At 40.7% G+C, this 13,333-nt stretch overlaps 1 protein-coding gene across 1 annotated transcript; it reads left to right on the forward strand.

The window, feature by feature from the left end:
* Nucleotides 1–161: 161 nt before the first annotated feature.
* Nucleotides 162–4,394, forward strand: LOC135080491 (26S proteasome regulatory subunit 6A-B). The gene is made up of 5 exons (XM_063975125.1): nucleotides 162–846; nucleotides 1,080–1,275; nucleotides 1,737–1,933; nucleotides 3,102–3,232; nucleotides 4,156–4,394. Exons 1-5 carry the CDS (start codon nucleotides 292–294, stop codon nucleotides 4,361–4,363), a joined length of 1,287 nt encoding a protein of 428 aa, XP_063831195.1. The 5' UTR covers nucleotides 162–291; the 3' UTR covers nucleotides 4,364–4,394.
* The last annotated feature ends 8,939 nt before the right edge of the window (nucleotides 4,395–13,333 follow it).

Genomic DNA, 13,333 nt, shown 5'->3' on the forward strand with positions numbered 1-13,333 from the left:
ACATGACAGACAGCCAAGCGGCGGCGGCGGTGAAGATAAGGCACGGTACACACGTTTTTTAATGCCACGGCTATATACACGCTTGAAAGTCCCGTCATTCATCATAAAAAATAAAACTTTTAGTAGCTTTTGGTAGTTTCATAGAATTCATAAAATGGTAACCCCAAAATAAAATGACAATTCATTTTTCGTGACTCGGGAATTTTATTTGTTTGGGAAAACTGAGTTTTGTCTTGAGTTTTTTACGTTAAATCTGCACTAATACTTGTTTTATAAATCAAAAGAGACACGATGGCCACAACCCTTGAAGATAAATCTATCTGGGAGGATGGAGAAGAGGCCCTCAGTGAGGAAGTGTTGCGAATGCCCACAGATGAGATTATTAGCCGCACCAGGCTACTAGACAATGAAATCAAAATCATGAAGAGCGAAGTCATGAGGATTACACATGAGCTGCAGGCCCAGAACGAGAAAATCAAGGAAAACACTGAGAAGATCAAAGTGAATAAAACCCTCCCCTACCTTGTTTCCAACGTCATAGAGCTGTTGGACGTAGATCCACAGGAAGAGGAAGAAGATGGCGCCGTCGTTGATTTAGATTCCCAGAGGAAAGGAAAGTGCGCGGTGATCAAAACCTCCACAAGACAGACCTACTTTTTGCCAGTGATTGGGTTAGTAGATGCAGAAAAACTCAAGCCTGGAGACCTGGTTGGCGTAAATAAAGACTCGTATCTCATTTTGGAGACGCTCCCAGCGGAGTACGATGCGAGAGTGAAGGCCATGGAAGTGGATGAGCGTCCCACAGAGCAATATTCAGATATTGGAGGTCTGGATAAACAAATTCAGGTTTGTTTCTATCATTTACCCTTATTTTAAAGTAACTACACTGTACCAAGTAAAATAGGAATTATCAACATTTTTTTTTATTACAATATCACATTTTCTAAATATCTGTCCTTTCTTTTCTTGTCTAGTGTGTGCAATAGTTTTTGCACTCAATATTTAGTCAGAGGGTAGGTGTTTTCAATTCTTTCTCTCCACCCAAACTTTTGTAAATCAATTTATTGTAAACATTTCAGGAACTGATTGAAGCAGTAGTACTCCCAATGACGCACAAGGAGAAGTTCGTGAACCTCGGCATCCACCCACCCAAGGGTGTGTTGCTGTACGGGCCCCCCGGTACTGGCAAGACGCTGCTGGCCAGGGCTTGTGCCGCCCAGACCAAGTCTACATTCTTGAAGCTGGCTGGACCGCAGCTTGTACAGATGTTTATTGGTGAGTGAGCTACATCTCTGGTGGTTCAATCGCAACTTTTAATAAATATTATTTTTTCTCAGATGTCATAAACAATCAAAATCAAAAATATTTTATTCAGTTTAGACCAATAATAAACCAACCAATAACCAATTTTGGCAATCTAAATAATGTAGTAAAAACAATATCATCACTATTTATAAGGGTTTGGATATTAATGCATACTTCAGCCTCATCCATTCAAGCATATTTTTAGCAGACACTGTTCTAGCTATCTGCTATTTTAATTGCAAGTAAATTAAAAGTAAGCAATTGCCACTTTTTAGGAATAAGATTTATTGCATTTTTGCTCTCTATGTTTATGTTACCTGCCCAAACTGTCAAAATAATATTGTGTAGCTACTTAGTCATATTATCTCTTATGAAAGTTTCCTTAGATCCTCAATGTTTTGCATACTCAATCAATATACTTAAATCCACAGGTGACGGTGCTAAACTCGTCCGCGACGCTTTCGCCCTAGCCAAGGAGAAGGCACCAGCAATCATCTTCATTGACGAGCTGGATGCCATCGGTACCAAGCGTTTCGACTCTGAAAAGGCTGGTGACCGTGAAGTGCAGAGAACTATGTTGGAGTTGCTGAACCAGCTGGATGGATTCAGCTCCACAGCTGATATTAAGGTGAATATCACTGAATTATATCTATGGTTACACTAAAAAGGTCATACAGCGGGTGCAGAATTCCTGCGCCCGATTCTGTTTCAATATCCCGCGTAGAGCCCATGTCTCGCCGTTTCTCAATCAAGGAAACCTGCTTAACATGAAATCTAGGCGTGCACTCCATTACGCGTGTTTACTGTTTGGGGTTGTGCGTACTAAAAGTCCGCCATATTTATATGAGAAACTTTTATTTTCCCATCGGAGTGTGAGGCTTGCTTCACGCCTTGGATGTCCAAGCCACAGTACCGCAGCATTTCGTGGTAGCTTCCGTTACTCTGCCACGAAGTGCTGGAATAATATACCACCGCCTTTTAAAAATTGTCACACGTTAAATTCTTTTAAATTAAATTACAAAAAGTATCTTTTAAACCTTCAAAAGCACACATAATAGCATTATAGAAATACCATTCATATCATAAAAAGAAAATCGTAAGAACTAATTTCTGTGCATGAGTTGTTTGTTCATGGTTGTAGTTATTAATTTATATTAATTATTATTAGAATCTTAGCTATACATAAGTAATGTAATTAAATAATCTGTCTAGGCTATCTATGTTTAAAATTACTTGTTACGTTAACCGATTGTTCCTGGGCGAGCTGCGCCCTTTACCTCAACTGGCATCCGCAGAATACCAGTGGTCGTGATGCGCTCTCTGCCGTCACGGCGTATACTGAGCTGATGCCATTTTGGTGCTTGTAGACGTTCTGTTGTCTAGTTTTAGTTATTATCTTGCTGTGTACCTACTTGCATCGAATAAATATTTTTCTTTCTTTCTTTCTTATATTGATATTTGTGTGAAATCAAATCAAAAATATTTTATTCAATTTAAACCAGTATATTATCTTAGGAGATAGAATAGATTAGGATCTACCAAAGGCAAGTTTAAACTTACCACCTTGTCACTTCTAAGTTAGGGGTTTGGTACTTAAACATAAATGTGTTTGTTAATGCTTAACCTCTCATTATGCTGTGAGCACTGATCAGTGTGAGACAATGACTCAACGTTAATCCAGTCTGTAGTTGCTTCAACTGGAAACTTCTTTAAATTATGTATTCTATGATCCCTTGAGGCAGGCATGAAGATGTGTAATAATATTATTATAACCAAATATTTTTAAATCATTTCAGGTTATTGCTGCCACAAACAGAGTAGACATTTTGGACCCTGCTCTGCTCAGATCTGGTCGTCTGGACAGGAAGATTGAGTTCCCACATCCCAATGAGGAAGCCAGGGCTAGGATCATGCAGATCCACTCAAGGTACCATTTTAATTCATGTTTATATCATTCAAGAAAAATATTTTGAGGTGAAAACAGCTCAATAACTTAGGCATCGAACTGCTGATTCAAGAGCTTATTTACCCAGAGAGGTTAAGAAGAATATGTATTTAATTAAACAACACACATTTTAGTGCTTAACTGATTTAATAATAATAAATATCCTTGGACATTTACACTGCGCTTCTAGTCCCAAACTAAGCAAAGCTTGTACTATGGGTACTAGACAACAGATTTAAACATACTTAAATATTGATTTGGGTGCACATCAAAGCTATCATTATACATGACTGAAACAATCGGTGGGAGGAAACTGGGATTCTGTAAAGTCTTCTCTACCACAAGCCCCCTAGGATGGGGGGCGACGAGAGCAGCTGGGAGCACACAGCTGTTCCCGTCCGACGGTGGTGGTGGCCTGTGCAATGCAGGCGCGGCCCGCTGGCCATCACCGAAGAGAGGAAACTGGAAGCGATCATACGTTGCCTCTGACTCCTCCGCCGTCGACGGAGCGAGGGCGCGTTTGGATTATCCTTGCGCTCTCGCTCCGCAGGATGAGGTTATACAGGGTGTTAGGTAAATGGGTATATGAGCCGACACTAGCCCATGTTAACATGGTCATATAAATGGTATAGTGAAGTCAGAAAATTGATATCTTCATTTTAATTATTTTAATTTTCATACACATCGGATTTTATAAAATTTATTTTGTATGAAAATTTAAAAAATAAAATGATGATATCAAGTTTCTGCCTTCACCATACCATTTATATGCCCATGTTAACATGGGCTAGTGCCAGCTCATATACCCATTTACCTAACACCCTGTAGATAGAAAAATCAAGTAACTATATTTTTAAACAAAATTCATATTTTCGATTGATTAAATATGAAAATATTTTCCCCAGAAAAATGAACGTGAGCCCCGACGTGAACTTCGAGGAGCTGTCCCGGTCCACGGACGACTTCAACGGCGCGCAGTGCAAGGCGGTGTGCGTGGAGGCCGGCATGATCGCGCTGCGGCGCTCCGCCACCGCCGTCACGCACGAGGACTTCATGGACGCCATCCTCGAGGTGCAGGCCAAGAAGAAGGCCAACCTCAGCTACTACGCCTAGTGCTTGTTATGTGTCGTATTAATAAATATTTACTAGCATTCTGGTTTTTTGATTGTCTGAGCATTTTGGGAGTTTGGGACCAACCATTCGATTTAGGGCGCTGCTCATACTAATTTTGGATACTGAACCGCGTACGGGTGACCGCGCAAGTTTTATAGGAGGCCCTTAGGTGGGTGCAAATCAATATTGACTGACTTCTGCTGCTCCCGTTTACCCTTTAGGACCCTTCATAGTAAGCTAAAATGCATGTTTCGAGTCGAGTGGTTTCACCACAATAAGTAATCCAGCGGCAGCGGGGTTCGTCTTCGAACCCGCGTTAGATCACGAGTCAGCTAGTCCCCAAACTGAGTAGCTACTTAATGCCCGTTTTCACCATCAATCCCTAATTTCTAAGTGACCCCTATGGTAACACAACAGTTTTCATAGGGGTCACTTAAAAATTAGGGATCGATGGTGAAAACGGGCATAAACCTTGTAAAATGAGCGTCTAAACTAATTTCCACCCAAGTAACGTTCGAGGAGCTGTCCCGGTCCACGACGACTTCAACGGCGCGCAGTGCAAGGCGGTGTGCGTGGAGGCCGGCATGATCGCGCTGCGGCGCTCCGCCACCGCCGTCACGCACGAGGACTTCATGGACGCCATCCTCGAGGTGCAGGCCAAGAAGAAGGCCAACCTCAGCTACTACGCCTAGTGCTTGTGTTATGTGTCGTATTAATAAATATTTACTAGCATTCTGGTTTTTTGATTGTCTGAGCATTTTGGGAGTTTGGGACCAACCATTCGATTTAGGGCGCTGCTCATACTAATTTTGGATACTGAACCGCGTACGGGTGACCGCGCAAGTTTTATAGGAGGCCCTTAGGTGGGTGCAAATCAATATTGACTGACTTCTGCTGCTCCCGTTTACCCTTTAGGACCCTTCATAGTAAGCTAAAATGCATGTTTCGAGTCGAGTGGTTTCACCACAATAAGTAATCCAGCGGCAGCGGGGTTCGTCTTCGAACCCGCGTTAGATCACGAGTCAGCTAGTCCCCAAACTGAGTAGCTACTTAATGCCCGTTTTCACCATCAATCCCTAATTTCTAAGTGACCCCTATGGTAACACAACAGTTTTCATAGGGGTCACTTAAAAATTAGGGATCGATGGTGAAAACGGGCATAAACCTTGTAAAATGAGCGTCTAAACTAATTTCCACCCAAGTAACGTTCGAGGAGCTGTCCCGGTCCACGACGACTTCAACGGCGAGCAGTGCAAGGCGGTGTGCGTGGAGGCCGGCATGATCGCGCTGCGGCGCTCCGCCACCGCCGTCACGCACGAGGACTTCATGGACGCCATCCTCGAGGTGCAGGCCAAGAAGAAGGCCAACCTCAGCTACTACGCCTAGTGCTTGTGTTATGTGTCGTATTAATAAATATTTACTAGCATTCTGGTTTTTTGATTGTCTGAGCATTTTGGGAGTTTGGGACCAACCATTCGATTTAGGGCGCTGCTCATACTAATTTTGGATACTGAACCGCGTACGGGTGACCGCGCAAGTTTTATAGGAGGCCCTTAGGTGGGTGCAAATCAATATTGACTGACTTCTGCTGCTCCCGTTTACCCTTTAGGACCCTTCATAGTAAGCTAAAATGCATGTTTCGAGTCGAGTGGTTTCACCACAATAAGTAATCCAGCGGCAGCGGGGTTCGTCTTCGAACCCGCGTTAGATCACGAGTCAGCTAGTCCCCAAACTGAGTAGCTACTTAATGCCCGTTTTCACCATCAATCCCTAATTTCTAAGTGACCCCTATGGTAACACAACAGTTTTCATAGGGGTCACTTAAAAATTAGGGATCGATGGTGAAAACGGGCATAAACCTTGTAAAATGAGCGTCTAAACTAATTTCCACCCAAGTAACGTTCGAGGAGCTGTCCCGGTCCACGACGACTTCAACGGCGCGCAGTGCAAGGCGGTGTGCGTGGAGGCCGGCATGATCGCGCTGCGGCGCTCCGCCACCGCCGTCACGCACGAGGACTTCATGGACGCCATCCTCGAGGTGCAGGCCAAGAAGAAGGCCAACCTCAGCTACTACGCCTAGTGCTTGTTTTATGTGTCGTATTAATAAATATTTACTAGCATTCTGGTTTTTTACTGTGTGAGCATTTTGCGACAAACCATTCGATTTAGGGCCCTGCTAAAAATCGCGCGGGTTTAATGTAGGGAATGCACCCGCGTGCACTGCTCATACTTACATAATTTTGGATACTGAACCGCGTCCGTGTGACCACGCAAGTTTTAAAGGACGCCCTTAGGTGGGTGCAAATCAATATTGACTGACTGCATAATCCCGTTAACCTTCATGGCAAGCTAAAATGCTTGTTTCGAGTGGTTTCACCGCTATAGTCCAGCGGCAGCGGGGTTCAACTTCGAACCCTCGTTAGATCACGATTCAGCTAGGTGATGATACTTGGTGGCTCCATAAATAGAGAAAGAGTGATGGATGCGAAAATCGCCACCTAGTCCCCAAACTAACTGGCTAAAACCCGTTTTCACCATCAATCCCTAATTTTTAAGTGACCCCTATGAAAACAAAATGCCTTATATGTGAAAACGGGCATAAGCCTTGTAAAATGAGCGTCTAAACTAATTTCCACCCAAGTAACGTTCGAGGAGCCGTCCCGGTCCACGACGACTTCAACGGCGCGCAGTGCAAGGCGGTGTGCGTGGAGGCCGGCATGATCGCGCTGCGGCGCTCCGCCACCGCCGTCACGCACGAGGACTTCATGGACGCCATCCTCGAGGTGCAGGCCAAGAAGAAGGCCAACCTCAGCTACTACGCCTAGGCTTGTTTTATGTGTCGTATTAATAATAATAAATATTTACTAGCATTCTGGTTTTTTTACTGTGTAAGCATTTTGGGACCATCAATTCGATTTAGGGCCCTGCTAAAAACCGCGCGCGCGCCCGCGGATTAATGTATGGAATGCAACCGCGTGCGCTGCTCATACTAATTTTGGATACTGAACCGCAAATGGTTCCCCGCGCAAGTTTTAAAGGAGGCCCTTAGGTGGGTGCAAATCAATATTGACTGACTGAATAATCCCGTCAACCTTTCATGGTAAGCTAAAATGCTTGTTTCGAGTGGTTTCATGACTATAGTCCAGCGGCAGCGGGGTTCAACTTCGAACCCTCGTTTGATCACGATTCAGCTAGGTGATGATACTTGGTGGCTCCATAAATAGAGAAAGAGTGATGGATGCGAAAATCGCCACCTAGTCCCCAAACTAACTGGCTAAAACCCGTTTTCACCATCAATCCCTAATTTTTAAGTGACCCCTATGAAAACAAAATGCCTTATGTGTGAAAACGGGCATAAGCCTTGTAAAATGAGCGTCTAAACTAATTTCCACCCAAGTAACGTTCGAGGAGCTGTCCCGGTCCACGACGACTTCAACGGCGCGCAGTGCAAGGCGGTGTGCGTGGAGGCCGGCATGATCGCGCTGCGGCGCTCCGCCACCGCCGTCACGCACGAGGACTTCATGGACGCCATCCTCGAGGTGCAGGCCAAGAAGAAGGCCAACCTCAGCTACTACGCCTAGTCGGCCTAGTGCTTGTGTTTTATGTGTCGTATTAATAAATATTTACTAGCATTCTGGTTTTTTTACTGTTGAGCCGTTTAGAATGGTGCAATCAAACTGCATAATCTCCTTACTGGTAAACTAAATTATGCTTGATTAGAAATTAGTTAGTGGGTACACCACAAGGAAGCAGCGGGGTATTCGAACCCGCGTTCCTCTGATCAAATCCGCCAGGCCAACACCTTCATCGTTGGCTTGCTGTTTCGAGATCGCCTCGAATATTAAGATAACGTGTGGCAGCAATAACTCTTTCAAATGAAATTTTAGATTGAGGGAAATGATAGATACAACAACAAAAAACATAACCCTCCTTCTGACGCAGTCGGGTAAAAACTAATGTTAACCACAAGTTTTTTTACGTGATGATACCTATAAATTAATTGAATTACGAAAAGCCAAGCGCACGTTTCAAATAAATTAAAAGCATCAAAAAAACAACAAAAGTTTTGAGTTAGCAACAAAACAAATAAAAAAAACTGACTGAACGCATCCGTAAAAATAATCCGCAAGAGCGCAACGCGCGTGCGTGTTGATAAATTTGAAACATGAGAATGGATCTATCAAAATTTCTGTAAAATATTTTAGTGATAGAAATTAGGTAAAAAGTATTTGAAAAATTAGAAATGTGAAATTATTAGTGAAAAATTAAACTTCGTCCGCATATCACCGGCGAAGAAAAAGGCCTTTAGTCGTAAGTATTATAACCTAAATGTGCCCTAAATTTTTGATATTGACATTGAAAAATAAACAATAGTGGATAATGCCGCATAATGTTATCGATTATTTGAATGTTATTACTGTATGCGGTGTAATTTGTTAATGCTTGATGCTTTGTTGTCCTTCCGCTTGTGTGTAAAATCTCTTCATTCAAATCTGACTATAATCGGCTGTAATTTTACTGCATACATAAGTTTACGTATTTATTCCAAATTACTTAAATTCCTAAAAATATCTACTGTAATATAAGCGTATTCATAGCTTAATACTTAAATTTAATCATATAATTATAATTAGAAATGTGACTCATGAAGTGAACATTTCAGTCCTTTGCAATTTTAATGTGTACCATCTGGTTGTTCTGGCAAAACATCCAATAAGTGTTAGTATGTTTTCTTTTTCCATAAAAGAACCATGGACCCAGAAGATGGCTGTGATCTCCCATGTAAGATAGCGTCAGACGATTTACCCAAAGTTCACACAAAATGCAACTACAACCGTCCACACTCCAGGTTTACACCTTATGTGTAGTACACCTTTATTTACTTATTTAAGTAATATATTCTAATTGGAATCCAAAGCCAATGTATTATGCAGCAAGCGTCAAGATTTATTTGTTGTATCGTGACAATTCTTATTAGAATAAACTAAAGAGTTAATCAGATTATAACTGATGCATGTACCGTAACCTTAGAGGTAAAGTTAAAAATAAATTATGTATAAATTTTAAATTTTGGCAGGTAAAACCTTTACGGTTTTGCCAAATAATAAAAATATTGAACCGGCAATTTGAGAATACTTTGGATTCCAACTTTTTCTATTTATGTAGTTTATGAATCTAGCTATTCATTTATTCATCTCACACCATAGCTTTCTTCAGGTTTCAAGCTGTAATATTATTTAAAACAATTGAAAACTTATATCTTAAAAAGTTTTATTAACTTTAACATAATTTCACTAGACTTTTTAAATAATTTTATCTACATATTTATCTTTCTGCCTATTTCTTTGTATTTAAATTAAGATATTGTGTAGATTTTTTGATAAGCAAAATCATTTAAAACATGCACAAATCACAAAAATTATTTTAAAGGATTTTTTCCTGGTTGCAACATTTAGATACTTTATAGGGTTCAACAAAAACATTATTTATTTCTTGTTACACTTAAAATTGGTTAAAGATCCTAGGAATTAATTTCTAAAATCACATTTAACCAGAATAATAAAATAGTAGGTATATCCTACAAAAAAAAATGATGAAAATGTTAAAATAAACACCCTGTTTCTTAATATTTCGCAATAAAACTACTGAACAGATTTTGGTAAGGTTTTTTCTTATTTTTTTTGTCTTCTCTGAGTCTACTTTCCATTCTACGAAGGTTTCCCCATTCATTCCAGTCAGATTAGTAAATCTGCTAAAGGTATAATTTATTCGAATAATTAATGATTTGAAAATAACGCCTCCATATTACAAACACGTCGCATGCCGTCACCGTCTGCAATAACTGTATAAACTATAATTAATAACAAACATGAGTGTTACAAGAATGTAAATGAGGGTGTTGACTCATTGCCGCGATCGATGCTCTAAATCCGGAGTTTGGTCAGACCGGCGCTAATTGACTATTTCAAGACTAAGGCCCGATTCGACCAACTTTTATCCGAGAATAACTCCTGGTATAACTGGCTCATTGACAGTTTCAGTATGGGAAATATTAAAAAATGTCAAATAACGGACAATTTAGTCTTGTTTGGTCGAATCCACCCTAAGCAGTTTTAGTAAACGAAGTACAGGCGAGGGCTCGTCAAAGCACTGTGGGACTTTATCAGGGTCGTCTTTAGCCTACTAGAGGCCCTAGGCATTTAAGAACCAAGAGGGTCCTTTCCTCCAAAAAAAAGGGGAAATTATAGAACATTTCACCGATTTGGAGTAGGTGGTATCCCTTGATGTGCCAAGTGGAAAAGAGGGGCTTAGACTTCATGTAGTTGTAACATGTGTAATTTTTCTACAAAACCGTACTTCCCACACGGTTTTTCACAACTACCGGTTTTGTCCAAAAAAGTTGCAAAGCTAAGATTTGATATTTTGGACTTGACACTAAACTTGATCCACAATAATTGAGGATCGTATTCGTTACCAGTTTTACTAGCAGATTCCCTGATGACCAGTCCTTGGCAATATCCATTGTTTCATTCTTTGATCATCCCCTTTTATAGTAATAACACAACTATCATAATTCTTTTGTGAATAGAATTCTTTCATACCAGCGCACATGCATATTAAATGGCAATAGTGCAAATAGATAGGCTACTCCAGTTAAAAAACCGATAAAGTTTTACCGAGCAATTTTCCAGCGCTCAATCAGACTAAGTGCGCTATAGAAATTGTTTTCCTGAACGAACTCCGTCCTTAGCATGATGGAAACGGCTTTACGACGTATTAAACTTTACTGTAAACTTTAATATCCATCAAATCTTGCTGTCACCATCGCCGAAGCACTTCCGTGCCGTCCGACGATTTTGCCATAGCATTTCCTAACTAGAATAGCGGCACGCAATATGTGCCCTGGATAATCAAAACAGATTTATTTATTACATCTGCACTTGATTGTCTTGTGGAATTTAAATTAAAACAGGGAAAATCGGATTAAAAAGGGGAAAAGTTGCCGTGTGGAATGATAATAATCCCGAATTTTGGGTCAAATTGCGTGCATCAATTTTTTTACTGTCTCTTCCTTGAATGATGAATCAAATTATAATTTGACTTGATGGGTAAATTGTAAAAGTTTTCTTTGTTCATAAAAGAGGAAATTAAAAATTGAAAGAAACTAGTGGCCATGTCAGAGTTGATTCGGTTGGTCTTCTAAATAAGGTTAATGTGTTAAAAACATTTTAATATCCCAGCTTTTCGTTTCTTCTTTCTTGGTCATTGTCTCTACTCAGTAATGCATCTTCTTGGATTCTTTTGTGTTGAAAGCTAAGACTAACTTTACTGCGTCGTAGTCGTACCTAGTTGTGATTTTGAGACTCACTTTTTTAGTGGTTCTTCTATTTCTCTTACTCCTTTCGAGTATTTTATGGCCTTAGATATTGATGGTTCTGCTTCAGTTCGCTATAACTGGCTTCCTGCCATAGCACGCCTTCGCGTTTTAGGTTAATTGGACTAAACGTATTACACGGTTATCGCCAGAAATCGACTTTTTATCGACAATTAACAGATACGCCCTTGACTGGTACTTTTTTGTTCAGAGACCTTCATGCAGCTTTAAACTTTCGAGTGCCTAAGCTTGATCTAATTGAATGGTTTATCTTTGTAATTGAAATCGTATATGACTCAGTAGGTACTACTATTGATCGTTAAATCACGATTTCAGGTAAAAAAGCAAAAAATACTTAATTAATTGCGATTGTAACTCTTGGTACTTTATGGCTAACGTTTTAAGAACTCGGGTGGAATCGTGGGCAGAGACTAGTAGAATCCATTCTTTTAATTAATTTAAAGTGCGACCTGCGTCCGTGACATGCTTCCCCAAAAGTAAAGCAACCCACTGACATAAAAAACACAATAGTTGCTGCTTCTGAATAAACCATGTCAATTTTAAAATTCAATAGCCCGTAAACTAATTTGAAACCGTTCGTCTGCAAAGCATCCATTGAAACTGGTCATCAATTGATGTCTTCCAATCAATCGAAAGTGACCACTGGTGCGTGAAGCAGTTACAAATTCATTAGCAAACCTCGTTACATACAGTATGGTGGAATTACCATGCAAGTAGGACAAAAAGTATTGGGAAGTATAGTATAGTCAGAATAATCGCAGGAAGTATACAGGATGTACTCGATGGTTTATTCAAGTTTATTGCTAAACCATAATGTAGCGCACATAAAGGTGTTAAATACAATTATGAATATTATGCAAAAACTAAAGAAGTGGAAGTAGGTATCCCAAAGCCGATAACTTTTTGTTTTTCATTAGAAACTTGGCTTGAACTATACCCGACTCTGGAAGTATCGCTTTAATCTCTTACAGCCTCCTATGTATTGATTTAACACTGAAAAAATGCTGTAGTTTGTGATAAACCAATGTGTAATAAGTTCGCGCCACGCATAATTTACAGACGAGCGTATTATCGGTCGCTCTGAATATCGGCAGAAACGCACGCAATCCAATAACTTGCGCGTTATATGCGCTCGGCACGCTCGTCTGTGTTGTTATTGTGACAGCTGGACGTCTTCGACTGACTTACACTACTCAAGATATGCAAGTTGTAAGTTCTGAGGCTAGTGAATCAAATATCTGTTATGTACACATGCGAGTATTTGTTCTGCTAGCCAAGCTCCCACAGAGGTCAGCATAGCTCAAGGTTTTGCCTGCTACTGTGATTTGTAAATATTGATTTCTCGATACAAACTTGTTATCCTAATCACATGCATAACTGTCGTCATCTATAGAGCCCACGACCATTCACCTGCCGTTGGTCAGTCACCCATGACTGATCGGTGCAGCTGTCCAGCGCAGTAGCGTTCGGCATTTGTTTACGTAGTGCCGTGATTCCGTCGTTTATTAACCCGCTCGTCTGCGCCGCCCTTGTAAACAGCCACGGCCCAGTCACCTGCCGCCGGTCAGCCGTGA

This window comes from Ostrinia nubilalis, chromosome 18 (assembly GCF_963855985.1).
Source record: "Ostrinia nubilalis chromosome 18, ilOstNubi1.1, whole genome shotgun sequence".
Lineage (NCBI taxonomy): Eukaryota > Metazoa > Arthropoda > Insecta > Lepidoptera > Crambidae > Ostrinia > Ostrinia nubilalis.